General features: G+C 44.8%; 1 protein-coding gene across 1 annotated transcript in view; it reads right to left on the reverse strand.

Moving 5' to 3' along the window:
- Positions 1–14,821, reverse strand: part of TBC1D19 (TBC1 domain family member 19) — a 921,320-nt gene that overhangs the window by 490,859 nt on the left and 415,640 nt on the right. Inside the window, exon 11 of the mRNA XM_069202139.1 lies at positions 1,136–1,248. Coding sequence (XP_069058240.1) covers positions 1,136–1,248 — 113 coding nt within the window. The remainder of the gene's footprint in view (positions 1–1,135; positions 1,249–14,821) is intronic.

The raw sequence follows: 14,821 nt of genomic DNA on the forward strand, positions 1-14,821 counted from the left end.
ATGGACTCTTTGTAATATCTCTTTTCCTAAGCTGAAAGCTAAAAACGTACTAAAAAGATACAATCAGCTCTAATATTTGTGAGAAAGTTGAGTTAGCATGGTTAAATATTCGCTGAGCTAGTCGATGGCACTGAAATTTCAATTAAGATACAATGCTGATAAAAATGTTTGGAGTACAGAAGTCGGTGATCATAGCAAAACATACATTACAACAGTACAGCTGTGCTGAGGTCAACCATTCCCAGCAGAAAACTGTCAGTTTAAAACACCTGCCCCTTCTGAAAAGAGAGAACACTCTGCGACTGCTGGCGTTTTGAAACCGTAAACAATGTTGTATGAACATTCCAAGTGCCTGGTTTACAGTTCCGTTATGCATGCATATCTTAGACTTTTTTTTGTTCTCGTGGTTTTCTACATAATATCCACGTGGTGCTATTGTTGCTGGTACTGCGTTTGTGAACTCCGGAAATATTTCTGCATTTCCCAGTCTCCTCCACGTTTCTATTATTAAAAGTGATTAGGACAGCCACATCTCCAACAGGGACCTAGCACAGTTCTGACAAAACAGTAAGAATGGCTGTCACTCTAACAAATTAAGCTAAGAAATGTTTAAATATATTGCAGTTTATGTCCCAAAGGTACCACACATTCTGCAGTAAAGGGGCACACTCATCACACACGCACCCCAGCTGGGACAGGAAGAGGTCACCGTGAAATCCAGCGTCGACAGAGAATAACACACGAATGCACATTTTTGAAGGCGCTAAAAATAAGTCTTTAGCGTCCTACAAAAGCCCTGTTAATGGAGGAAACTCACTTACGCTTCATATATAAATGAAACCACAGTCTCTTGTAATCTAAGAGTGGCACATGTTGTGCCCTCCCGCGCTGCTGTAAATAGTAGCACTACATGACTGACAATGAAAGAAGGCCACTCTCCTTGCCAGAGTTGCATTGGTTTACCTCCTCATTGCCACGAAATAAAAAAATATATATATATAAGGTTCATGCCAAGGTAGACAATAGTTTTATTACATTGGAAACAACCAATACTGCCCAACTTTACTGATTATTTCTAGTACTCGAAATCTCAATAACATTTCTGCTTTGAACTCTACAATACTAATATTCTTACCTCTGGATGGTTAGAGATGTTTAACATAAGTGCCCACAATTCAGCACGGAGTGCAGTTGGACATCCTTGTCTCACATACTGTTGAGCTGCGGCACTATCTTGTTCTGATAAAACTAGAAAAAAGGTCATATTATTCCCAGTCACAGGTTGTCCAAAAATTAGTTCATAGCAGGAAAACGACAGTGTCCCTGTTTACTTTCATCAGCTTGTTAGTTTGGTGGGTTCCAAACTGATTTAAAATCACAGTCAGATAATTTGAATTATAAACTTTAAAAACAGCAAGTTGCATTGTCTCAAGTACTGCAATTGGTGGCAGACGTCAATGTTAAGAAAGCAAAAGCCCAGAAATAGGTCAAAACAATGACATTTGGAAAATCAAACACTGCAGCTTAGTGTCTGAAATGAGTAGACATTCCAATACCACCACCAACCTCACAGCTTCCCACACCCTCCACAGAGGACACAGTGACATCCGGTCCTAATCCCATTTGCATGTCCTCCCCAATGGGTCTCACCAACACGGTGGTTACTTTTGATTCAGAATGAATCAAGTCAACGCCGTGTCCTCCGCCTGCTTCCTCACCCTCCGCATGCTCCGCAAGATCTTCCGCTGGATACCTGCCGACACCAGAAAAACCGTGACCCACGCCCTCGTCACGAGCCGCCTGGACTACGGCAAACACCCTCTACGCCGGGACCACAGCCAAACTCCAAAATCGCCTGCAACGCATTCAAAACGCCTCGGCCCGCCTCATCCTCGACATACCCCGCAGCAGCCACATCTCCGCACACCTGAGACACCTGCACTGGCTCCCAGTCAGCAAAAGGATCACCTTCCGACTTCTCACCCACGCACACAAAGCCCTCCACGACAAGGGACCGGAATACCTCAACAGACGCCTCAGCTTCTACGTCCCCACCCGCCTCCTCCGCTCCTCTGGCCTCGCACTCGCTGCTGTCCCTCGCATCCGCCGCTCCACGGCGGGTGGGAGATCTTTCTCCTTCCTGGCGGCCAAGACCTGGAACTCCCTCCCCACCAGCCTCAGGACCACCCAGGACCACTCCGCTTTCCGGAGACTCCTAAAGACCTGGCTGTTCGAGCAGCGATAACCCCCCCTTTTTCCCCTAGCGCCTTGAGACCCGCACGGGTGAGTAGCGCGCTTTATAAATGTTAATGATTTGATTTGAATTAAAAATTTCCTAGCTACCATAACTGAAAGTTTAATTCTGTTAAGGACACAGAGTGAAGGATTAGGCTTTTCCTTACTCACTTTATTTTCACAGCAGCCTTAAACATTCCTTAGAAACTTAAACAAACTACATTTCCCATTAGTCCATGGGCAAAAGAACTCATCCAATCAAATCCTCCAGCGCTGTATAAGCACCACTGCGGACTGTCTAGCCTCCTCTTCTTTCATGCAAATGCAGCTGATGAACTGGATCATCCGTGTTTGTTGGAGTCAACACCTGAGAAGAACTGTGTGTAAGCTTCCGTCATCAGAATGAACTTTACATAAACATACAGCCATGATTCTACAATTCATATATATATATACCATTTACCAATTATTATGTCAACAAATACAGAGAATTCCAACTAAACAACAAGTCAGATCTAGTGGGTGGGTATCAAAACCATGCCATTGAAGGGTGGGCTAATCCTCGCCTCCGTGCCTTAATAGAATTTAAACTTTCCTTAACGGAAGCTTGGAAATGTTTCATTCTATGGCAGGACTTGAGGCGAGGATTAGGCTAGGTCAGTGGTTCCCAACCTGTGGTCCGGGGACCCCTGGGGGTCCGCGAAGCCTTCTCAGGGGGTCCGCGAGAATCTAGAAAATTTAAAATATTAACAAATATTGACAAATTAGGTCCTCAGCTTCCAGTAATGACTCAGGCGGAGGTCCCCGGATTCCAATGATGATTCAGTGGGGGTCCCTGGGTTCCATTAATGTTAAAGTGGGGGTCCACAGAAATCAAAAGGTTGGAAACCACTAGGCTAGGTTAAAGCTTATCCACCACCAAGGTTGCCAAGTTTGAGACTGGCTTGAAATAGAACCTCTTGAAAGTAGAATCAGAAAACCAGACTGCTGGTTTGAGTATGTCTTCTAAACTAGCTCAGACAGTAAGCTTTCAACGCCATGGCTCCCCTTACGGAATGAGCCCCAAAACGGGACATAGCAATACCAGCCTCTTGAAGGGCCCATCTAACTCATCTCGTAATAGTGGGGAAAGATACAGACAGTTTATGTGTAGCAATTGCTCTGTGGATGGCCACTTTCCACCAGTAGAATATTCGCCTCAACAAGCTCCCCAACTGGAATTGCTGGCATCCAACTGTATTACCAGATCCGGTTGGGTGCCAAAGTCCGACCATTCCAGGCCTCCCTATGAGCGATCCACCATTGGAGTTCCTCTTTCGCTTCTGCCAGGAGAGGAACGTACTGATCGTAGGTGTGACCATTTGAAGATAAGAAATCTTCAGACGTTGCAGCTCCTGGTACTGCAAGGGGCTGGGAAAGATGGTCCTGTATAGATGAGGACAGAAGACCCACGATTCACGCAAGTTGGCACAACTAAATTTGAGCCTTGGAAAGAGTTCTCCTCAACTCGTGTCCTATCTTGGCCATTTTGCGTGAAGGAAGACTGACGGTGGCGGTTACCAAGTCTATGAGGAAACCCAAGAATTCCATTAATTGGGAAGGAAGGAGAGAGGATTTCTTCTCATTCTTTACAAACCTCAGAGACTCGAAGAGGGAGAGAGTCCATTGAAGGTGTTGCATCAACCGTGGGGGGCACTGCTTCATGAGAAGGATGTCGTTCAAATAAACAATAAGATGAACGCCCTGAGTCCTTAAGTGTTCGATCACCAACTTCAGCAATTTGGTGAAACACCAAGAAGGGGTTGATAGCCCAAAAGAAAGGGACGTGAACTCGTAAATCTTGATCCCCCACTGGAACTACAAGAATCATCTGTGGGGAGATGGGGATTGTTAGATAGGCATCCTTTAGGCCCATGCAAACCATTCAATCGAATGTCTGTAGAAGGTCTCTGAGGAGATGAATTCCTTACATCTTGAAGTGGCAATAGACCAGCCACTCATTGAAGCCTTAAGACTGATAGCAGGACGATGACCACTGTCCCTTTTTTCCACTAGGAAAGGATTGCTGAGGAAGCCCGATGGATGTAATGTGGTCAGACAAATTGTCCCTTTCTCCAAGAGTTGAGCAACTTCCTCATCTATCAGTTGCATTTGCTCCTGAGAAAACTTCATAGGTCTTGGTTTCTGTGATTGTACGGGGACCCCTGTGAAATTCTATCTGGAAACCTTTAACGGTTTGGAGGGCCCACGCATCTGATGATAGCCTCCCATTTGTGCCAAAAGGGAGCCAAATGGCCCCTGACCTTTGACCCCTCTGAATTATGTATTCTTACCTTGGGGGTTGTTGTAGGATCTACTTGGAACCACCTCTGGCACCTCAATGATGGGAAAAACATCTTGTAGGGTAGAAGTTCCAGAATCTGGAGTTATCTTGCCACTGTCTTTGCCTTGTGTCTGCACCTCAAGCAGGGCCTGGATGAGAGGTTACGCATGCCCCCTCCCTCGACCGGCTGTGGCAAAAACACAGAGGCCAAAAATACATTTAATGGAGGACTGGTCTTTGTCGAGGAAATTAAATGTATTTACAAATTTACCCAATTTGCAGACAAATGGTCCCCAAATAAATCACCCTGGGCCACTGGGTCAGCCTCTGAGGTAGATAACTCCCCAAGCTTGAGGTCGATTTTGATTAACAGTGACCTCCTCCATTCAGCGGAGATTGCACAGTTGGCGTTCCCCAAAAAAATAACGTCCTCCGCCATGTTCAGGATTTCCGCCACAGGTCCTGTGACATCCAGCAGTTTATCCTGGCATGACTGCCAGGAGCAGTCTATACCTTTTTTGGGGTCCAGGACAAACGTGGCCAGGAAAGTAGCCATCTTGGATTAAAGTTCTGGCATAAGGGCCACTTTACTCTCCAGTAAGGGTCTGGGGCATTCCACTGGTGGACAACTGCGTACCTCCTTGTCTAGGGTTTGAGCATTCTGCCCGCCATGTAGGAGGCCGCCTTCGGTGCTGGGCACCGCTATGCAGAGCGGGGGTGCAACAGATCATCTGGATCAAACATATCAGAATAGGGGGTTGGTGAGCTAGTGGACGCTGCTGGGTCATTGGCTACTGAAAAGGGTTTGGAGGATAGGCGCCAAGGTCTAATGGGATCCATGACCCTATCTGAAGCGTTAGGGGAGTCATAATCATCCTCTGGGTCATTTGGGTCTGGGTAGATAGGGGAAGGACTAGGAATGTCCAGATTTAAGGAGGGCATTTGAGAGTCCATAAAGGCCTTTTTTAAATGTCCAAAGGTGTCAATGTCCACTCGTGGATCCTCTATGTGCTTATGTTTAGCATTCAATTTGGCTGAAGTTGGCTGCCCTGGAGGTGGTGGGGCCGAGGTCCCATTTGCGTCTTCCTTTGGACTAAGGGGTTTTTGGCACTGCATTCATAACTGTACAATTTTCTTCTCCAGGGACGCTACCAGTTGAGTGACCACTTTAAATACGGAGGCATCCATGATATGACAAAACTGGTCATCAATTGGGAAATAGGTCATTCCTTCTTCCTCAAATTAGGAGTCAGACTCCTCATATTCCTTCATAATGGCAGAATAGTACTAGATTAAACGCTTGTAGGAGCACCAGAATCAAAGGTAAACCCCCAGTGTAATTCAAGGGTATGGGAGAGTGGAACAATATATATACATGTATATATATATATATATCTATATATATATATGTACACAGGAAGCAATGTGGAAGGGTAAGGGCCTAAAGTGTGTCCCACAAAGCCCACTCAAGGGTTAATCTTACCCGCGTCGTGGGTGTTCAGCTCCAGATGGTGGCTCTGAAGTATTTAAAAAAATGAGCCCAAGTCAATCCTTCCCCTGTGAGCAGGAGCGGCCGGATGCACTTCACTGCAATCAATGCGTGAAAGTGACACACCGGCCGCTGGGGGTTAAGGTGCGCAAGGCACGCAGGGAATGTGTGCAGGCCCCCCCAGCGGTATGAGAACCGCACCGCACACAAGAGCCGGGCAAAAGAGAGAAAGGTAGCCCTGTAAGAGCGGAACTGCTCCCACAGGCACCGCTAGAAAGAAAACGGTAACAAATAACAATGATTAGCATCGAAGGCACGGCGGATACCACGGAACACAAACACAGTGCTCAAGATGCCTCGGCAAACTCATTGTCAGTAATAAACAGTAAAATAGAAAGGTACTTATCTCAAGGTGTCGTGGGTAGCGAAAAAGATGAGGTTAGAAAGTCTGCAGTGGTGCTTACACAGAGCTGGAGGATTTGATTGGATGAGCTGTTTTTTCCATGGACTCATGGGAAATGTAGTTTGTTTAAGTTTCTAAGGATTGCTCAAGGCTGCTATGAGAGTAAAGTGAGGAAAGAAAAGCCTAAACCTCGCCTCCGGTCCTGCCACAGAATTGCCATTTGTTCCATAAGCCAACACCATTACAAAATCATCCTTATAGTACCCAAGGCTGTAATAGTACTTCCACTCTTCCTCCTGTTGACTCATGGAATAATGCCCGTCCTCAGGGTGATCTTGACATCCTTCAATTACAATAATGCAATGTAAACCAGAGTTCATGCTGTGACAACTGGTACACAATAACACAACCCACCACATCCTTTGACCTCATGTTTGAACCACTTCTCTTCTTCAAAGAAGTAACAGCTATGGCTCCCATGTCCTCTGACCAAATATGAACACGTTTCACAGTGTACGTCAACTATGCTCTTTATACAGTGCAATTGACTGACACACCTTCAGCCACCCCAACTACTTGCAGCTTCCCCTCAAATGCCCTCAATGACTTTATGAATTCTCAATCAAGCTTTGATCTACACAAACCCAGTAATGATCTGTAACCCCCAACTACTCTGAAATGCACTGCTTACCAACGAACATACAATGAACATAGCAATATAAACCATGCTCTAATTATATCGCTTTCTGTACTGAACACCATCAGCCAAGCTCTACACACCATCAGTCATGCTCTGCACACTCTCAGCCACACTTTGTCCACTTTATCCAGGCTCTCCCAATGTTCAACCATTATATGGACACGCCCAACCATGCTGCATAACAAAGATGCTCAACTAAGGTTGGCCTCATAAGAGAAATGTTGTAACAATTAATCTAAATAGAAATAATTTACATAATCAGTACTAAGGGTGAAAATCTGGCTACTCCTCCTGTGCCCATGTAGACTATTCTTGCTTAAAGGGTCCCCACCCTGCACTGTAGGTAACCATTAAATAGTTCTTTTTGGAGCACTGATTTTGATTTTCACTATGAGCTAAGGCCTGAATATCTGTCTCCGATTTCACATACATCTCTCAAAATAGGTAAACCACTCATGTATACCACACTAAGAGGAGTGAGCACTACCACAGGTCAGGATTACTCTTGTGTAAATACAGACTTTGGTTTTAATTAGAAGTGCACTTATTTAATGCAGCTGATGCAGCACAGCAAACCTCCCCCACACCAGAAAAGCCCACAAATAAAATTGACTGATGACGAATGTTCAAGTCGGGACAGTGTCTGAAATGACACATTTTGACATTTTCCCTGGTGGCAATGGATATCTTTATGCCATTTAAGAGGGGTGTGGAATTCAATAAAGTATCTACTTGTCCATGGGACAGGTTGCTTCATAAATCTACCTGCTGTGTAACCAAATCCACTTGTCTCATTAGTGCTGTGTAGTGCAGTGTCAAATTATGGCAGCAACCCCATTATATAAGGGCTCAGATAATAGCCTATCTGATTATGCCAGGGCTCATACTATTGTAAGGGCTGAATACTATCAAATCCATTATTGTGGCTCCTTTCCACAGATGCACATACTGAGGCTGTAGGTAGCAGTAAGCAATAGTTCCAGGGTTGGAATGCAATTTTGAGTCAGTGCAAGTCTGCGAACTTGCAAGTTTTAGGGGTTTTCACCAGCTCTTCTGTATTTTGTCCCATTCTGAGAAATCTTAGAAATATATTCCTGACAGTTGGGGAAAAAAGTAATTTGAGGGAAAGTGAACTTGTAAATACTCGACAGATTTTCACATGAGGAAATCTACACATACATATTTGCTTGAGCTAAAATGCAGTTCACAAATATTTTCTAGGAGTACCGTTCCTGGCCTACAATTGTAAATTGTTGGTAATTCATGAGTTGTAAATCTGCACTAATGCAAGTACATATACATGGGTGCACTTTTGTGACTTCCTTTAAGAATTAGGCCGCTAATTCGGTCTGACATTACCCAATACCTTTTTGTTTTTATTAAAACTCTGTTTGTCTCTCTCTGTCTCGCTCTTTATCTCTCTCTCTCCGACTATTGGCTGGCTTCACGATGAGTGACAGCATTGTGCTCTTTCACAAGGAGCATATCGGCATACAAAATAGTTTTGTTCAATGCCAGGAACTACTGTGGGAATGTTTGCTTTTACTGGCAGGTAAAAGGATTGTGCTGCAGGGGGTGGGACTACTTGCCCCAAGAACAAAATACATATGCACACTTGTTGTCCTTGACCCCAAACAAAATGTCCTTGGTGTCGGGCAACAGGAATTCCACACCCTTGTATGTGCAACACAGGGAGAACCAAACTGGACATTTATTTATTGAGAGTTTCACAATTCCTATTTTACAAGAAAGTAAAACATATTTCTTGGCATACAGCCATTTTCCTTAACAAAAACAGCCCTCTCTGAAACTGCCCTGCTTTCAGGAATACAATTTAGGTAAATATTAGCCAACGAACACTGCTGGGAATGTTTCAGCATGGCCCAGGAGAACCATTAGCCTTAACAACACAGGTAGGTGCCTTTCTGTTTGATACCCCCAAGGCAGGCTCCCACGCAATAAGCCCAGTATATGAGTCTCATCAAGTGCTCTACTCTGTATATTAGGATCCTCTTAAAGTGCATGGAGGAGGTGAAAAAAAAATTAACAGGAGTTTGGCAGAAAACAACTCCTTCACCATTCTGAAAATCAATGAAGTCACATAAAGCAACAATCACAGACCCTGGGTCAGATTACTTGCATGCATGCCAACATTTTAAAGCAGAAAGTGAAGGATTTTGAAAGAAGGAATCTAGGGAATGTATTTTCCCCATTGACTTAAACTGAATCAGAAGCAATTTTAGGTTGGAGATAACTAAATTAAAGGTATTTTTGACTTAAAAAATCAGGAGTCTCCAGCCTGAATCAGGTCTTTTGGAATATATGCACTTCTAAGATTGGCTTTGAGTTAAAGCACGTAGAGTTTTTGTGCATTATGAACAATATGTAGACTGATTTATTCTAGAGTTTACATGTATATACAGGCGTGATGCTATTGCGTTTAAGAAACATTTGCTATAGCATGTTAAAATGCCTTATCTTGTTTTATTTTAACCAGGTCTTAATTAGGCCTCAGTGCCATCTGGTTCAAAATGGATGTCTTTTCCTGCATGTTTACTATTCATCATTTCTACATCACACAGCCAAGCAAAGTTATGTTTGTTTATTTCCACTGATGCTGTTCTCAAAGATTTTCCAACATGGAAAAATAATGTTGCGGTTCCTAACGCTCACTGTACCGCATTCAGTCACCATAGTGTGAAGTTAAGGGTGGGGTGGCCACACTATTGTCCTTCAGATTCAGGATTGCCCCAAAACAAAATACAAAGGTTTCTGTGAGTATTCTACCTTATGATGTTGTAACTGCTCCTTGGAAACTTATGCAAGCTGAGTGAAACTTAGGCTCATACAATAGCCCTAACTCATGTGGATATTCTAGATATCCATGCAAGCAAAAAACAACCAAAATCCTTGCTTAAAGGCACAATTTTGGATTTGAGAAGATCAGTGAAGATACGGTGACCAAGAATATTTTTCTGTAATTTATCTTTTGGAGTCCTGACAAAGTTAAGGAGGTAAGGCCAGATGTAGCATGTGTTGGCTAGTTGTTGTTTAAAGAAGAAAAAAAAAGACTCTGAACCTGGAGAAAGGTCGGAACAAACCCTGTGTGTAATCCTTTGAGTGCTCACAAGGTCTTTTGTATTTCATTCACAATAGTTTGCTGAGGTCTTGTAACTAGTTTGTCCTGCCATCTTCTTGTGCCGTTAGAACAGAGTGGGTAGAATCAATATTCATGTAGCAGGATAGTGCTTAGAAAATAAGGACATATAACGTATATTTGAACTGGGACATGATTTGCTAAATGTGTAATTCTTTTGTTATCACCATGATGATTGTGCAGAAATTAATGTTTTCATATGCAAGAAAACTACAAATAAACCCCAGACTTGGAGCACTAGTGAGCCCGGTCGCCAAATAGCTGCCAAACTGTGAGGCTCTGCCAGCCGGCGTGATTAAACAGGTCTTTATCCTGAATATATGGGGGCATTGAGGCGCACAATGCTGGAAATGTGACCCTGACACCCTACAGCTCAGAGGTACCGAGTTTACTCCCAGATCAAAAAGGAAAAGTATAATTTGCGGTGCCGGCATTTGAGGCCTGTGCACATAGCCGCATTGCCGGTGGCAGACCTACGAGCAACTTTGGGGCTGTTGTGGAGGCAGGAATGCCTGCAGCTAGCGAGCAAGATCGGCCCTGATTGCCACCTTCGGTTGGCCCTGAACAATGTGCAAGAGGCGGGCCTCAGAAGTGAGTGCAATTGGTGGAGCAGATTGCCTACCCATTCAGCCGCACGACTGCAAAGGCCAGCAAGAAGCACTCCGGGGCCTAGTGGTGATTGTAAATATAAGCGGTGCGTTTACTCTTACATCACTCTTACAGCCCATGTGATGTGGCTGAAGGGTGTCCCAGTGGGCTCCATGTTGATTTGCCTTTGACGCTCGCAGTGCTGGAGGGGTCTGTGCTCGGGACCCCAGAGTTTGTGGCTTCTGCCTGCAGCGATGCTGCTGTAGACAGGCCTGAAGGTGACAAAGAGAATGCTGCAGAAGCCCTTAGCACTTACCTCTGCGTCATGGACTGATGCTGTCTTCCCCCCAACTCCTGGTTCTGGATGAGGTGAAATTGGAGAGTCCCTGGCACTGAGTGTGCTTTGAGGGGGGCGGCCTGTCTGCTTGGTGCTGATCATGCAGGAGACGTCCTGCGGCTTGTGCATGGGTCAGGACTGTGTGGTGGTAGAGTATATTAGAGGCAGCGCTGGATTTATGCCAGCTGTTACGTCTTTTTGAACCGCCAGTATGCTAGCTCACCTAGTGACATAGGGCTGTAGGGCGTGGCTGCACTGTAACACAGGGGGGTCCTGCCTCAGTTTGCCTCCACAGTTTTCTACTAGCCAATTAGGGCCACTGACAACTGAAACCAACCTGTTTCCTAACGCAGCTCGCTGTAATGGAACTGGGGCCCACCGCATAGCACCTGGTTCTCACCATTAGGTGGGCAATGAGCAAGATTTGAGGGTGTTGCAGTGCGCAAAGTCTGGGTCATGCCCAGTGCCCACCTGTAACACCAGCCCAGCCTATAATACCTCATCTATTGTACTATAGGGACCGCAATATGTCCTTGGGCCTGGCTAGTGAGAAACAACAGTTACAGTACCAGGGGAACAAAGTGTCCATACTCCTAGACTTCACAATGGCAGTACAGGTCGCCAGAAGGGATTTTCTGCTGGTCAAGCATACCTTTCAATACTCTGCAACAACCCGCTAAGCTGTGGATATTGCACCACGGAAACGCCCACTATTTCACTGACCCCAGCATAGTTTCCAAAGACCATCCCGGAGAAGACAGAAGAATCGTCGCCGACTGCCCACGGAGCTGGCTTTGAACACCTCAGTGACAAAGATTAGCCCTAAGAGTCTCCTGCGAGAGGTGACCTGCCGGTTGTGTGGTGGACGGTCTTGCACCTGACCTAGTACAGTCCCACACAGATAAGATGACTATCGAACACAAGCAATCTTGGGTATGGGGGGCTTACTTGTAGACCACACTTCTTGCCCTGATGAATTCGGTAAGAGGGAGAAGACCTGGGACACGTGTTGACTTTGCCATTTATAACTTCTGATGGGGCGGTGGGATAACTGGTGGTAATAGACCAATTAGGATCCTGATGAACTTACCCTATGCGCCTGGCCCCTATGAGTTTGTGTCCTTCAGCCACCTGGCTACTCTGTGGCTGGGAGTAAGCTGAACCTCTAGATCGCCTCCACAGGATGAATTACTGGGGAACAGTTTTTGCCTATTGTTGGGCATTGTAAAGAGGGAGGGTTAGTGGAATTTGGCCAAAGTGGGAGCAGGGGAGAATGTATATTTGACACTATTATTTGCAGCCTATTGACTGCTCTTTGTTTTTTTTGTCCTTTCCCTTAAATTCATTCAGCACATAGATTGCATGATTTGGCGAATTTTATTTGCACAACCCATGTCCCAATGCCTCACTACTTATGCAATCAGTTAATGTTTTACCTGGAGCACCTTAATGATCTGTGCAAGGCGCAACATGTTCTCACTTACCTGTAGAGACACTTAGTGGACATCTGCTTAATGCAGGAGCTGCATCTCACGGAGATTTCTCTTCGAGAATTCTCTGGGAGAATGACATGAGGGATAATATTCCAACTATGCCCATGGTATGGCCACAATTATTCACATGGGGGTGGTGTGGCACCTACGAAGTGCGATTTGAAACCCACAAGGTCGATATGTTCTGTTCTCCTGAGTATTACCTGGCCACCTGATCAAGCTTGTCACTGTGTATGGATCAAATGTCGATGATCCCTGGTTTTTCGCAGAGGAGTGTAGGCTGGCCAGTTTGCTGGGTCCCGGCGCAACTCTGCAGGGATGTGATTTCAATGTTGTTTTAGACCCTTACAGAGGATAGATCTAGTGACTCCAGGCATCCGCATCCACGGGTGGCAGCCTAGCTGCACCTGCTAAAGGAAAAGTTTGACCTAACTGATCTATGGCGCCCCAGGCACTTAAATAACACTAATGGAACATGTATAACGGCCGCACTGCGAATCATAGCACTTCTGTCCATGATTAACATAGACAATTAAATTCTGGTTAAATTCATTGTTTCGCGACCCTTGCCACTTCTGCTAAATATAGTGTGACCGTACCAGTCCGGTTTCGTTCTGGGCAGGTCAACCTCACACAATCTGCGTACCTTTTTACTGTGTGCAGTGGCGTTGTTTTTAGATGCCACCAAGGCATTTGATTTGCTCAAGTGGCCAAATCTCTGTGCTCTGCTGTCACGTCTTGGTATGAGTTCTCGGTTTATTCGACTGATTGGGCTCCTTTATAGTCAGCCCATGGCCTGGCTGCTGGTCAATGGGAGGATCACAGCCCTCTTACCGGTGACAAAGGAAACTCATCAGGGCTGCCCCTTGTACCACATTTTATTTGCTGTTGCTATGGAGCAGTTCACGGCCCAACTGAGACAGCACCATGCACACCGGGGTCTAGCATTTAGGCCTCGCAGACTTGTAGTGTCATTGTTTGTGGATGATGTCAATCTATATATACATTAGAGATACCTGGACCAACTTAGATCCTCTAATAGGGATTTACTAGAACCCCTTTGGAGGGGAACCTCTCTGCCCAGTCAGACCCATGTGGGGCCGCAGATGCAGTGGGGGTGGTGGCTGCCCCTGACTCTGCATGCCCCAAGCGAAACATGATTGATCACCATGTTTTAAAGCAAGTCCCGCAGAGGCTAGCCCAACAGCTATCTCCCTTCACTGGTTGAGTGGCTAATATTCTCTCTCCCTTTGTTTTCCCTGTCCACTATGGCTTTTCTGTATGGTTCAGAACAGTGAATATTGATTGTGCTGATGAAAATGTGGAACTGTAACTTCTGTAAATCGCATTTGCCATGTACTATACATTCTTGTTGTGTTGGAAATGTACTAAACAGAATTTAAAAAACTACTTTTTGGGGTGAGCTAGGCATTTCTTCATGCTACTAGGGATGCTGTCCGATTTCTTAATGGCTTTGCTGCCCATTGTTTTGTCCTCTTACTTAGACAGCCTTTGTGGCACTGATTCATATACACTTTGTAATCTCTATATTGTATCTTTTGAATTTGTATAATGCATCTTCTTGAATTTCTATTTCTGCTAAGAACTCAGTTACTGAGTCTATCCATTATTATCTGTATTTTGACATGCTGTGAAATACTTTATCTTGGGACACATTGCCTCAAGAAATTGAGGTTAAACAGCATCCTCCGCCCATCCACAAAATTTTGGTAGCAAAGAATGGTTGTGAGATAAAAGTGGAAGTATCGCCTTCAAGAGATTCCCTTTCTGCCTAATCTTTATTACGACCACTGTGGATTCTCCATTGTGAATTTTCCTTATGGATTGTCTGCAGAGTCTTGACTTGCAGTGTTGCTCCTAAGCAAAGAGGATTTTAAGGTTAAAGAGGAGAAATAATTTTCTTGATGTGTTGAAGAAGTGTGATTTTGTGCTGTGTGATGGATTATTATGCTGCATGTGAGTTTTTTGGTTATGCGATTTTGATTCTTGGTTCAATCGGTAGTTTGACCACCAGGGTTTTGATGTATTTGCCTAGTTTGTGATTTTCATCAAATAAGTTTTAGCTTTTATGGGTT

Source organism: Pleurodeles waltl, chromosome 1_2 (genome assembly GCF_031143425.1).
Source record: "Pleurodeles waltl isolate 20211129_DDA chromosome 1_2, aPleWal1.hap1.20221129, whole genome shotgun sequence".
Taxonomy (NCBI): Eukaryota; Metazoa; Chordata; class Amphibia; order Caudata; family Salamandridae; genus Pleurodeles; species Pleurodeles waltl.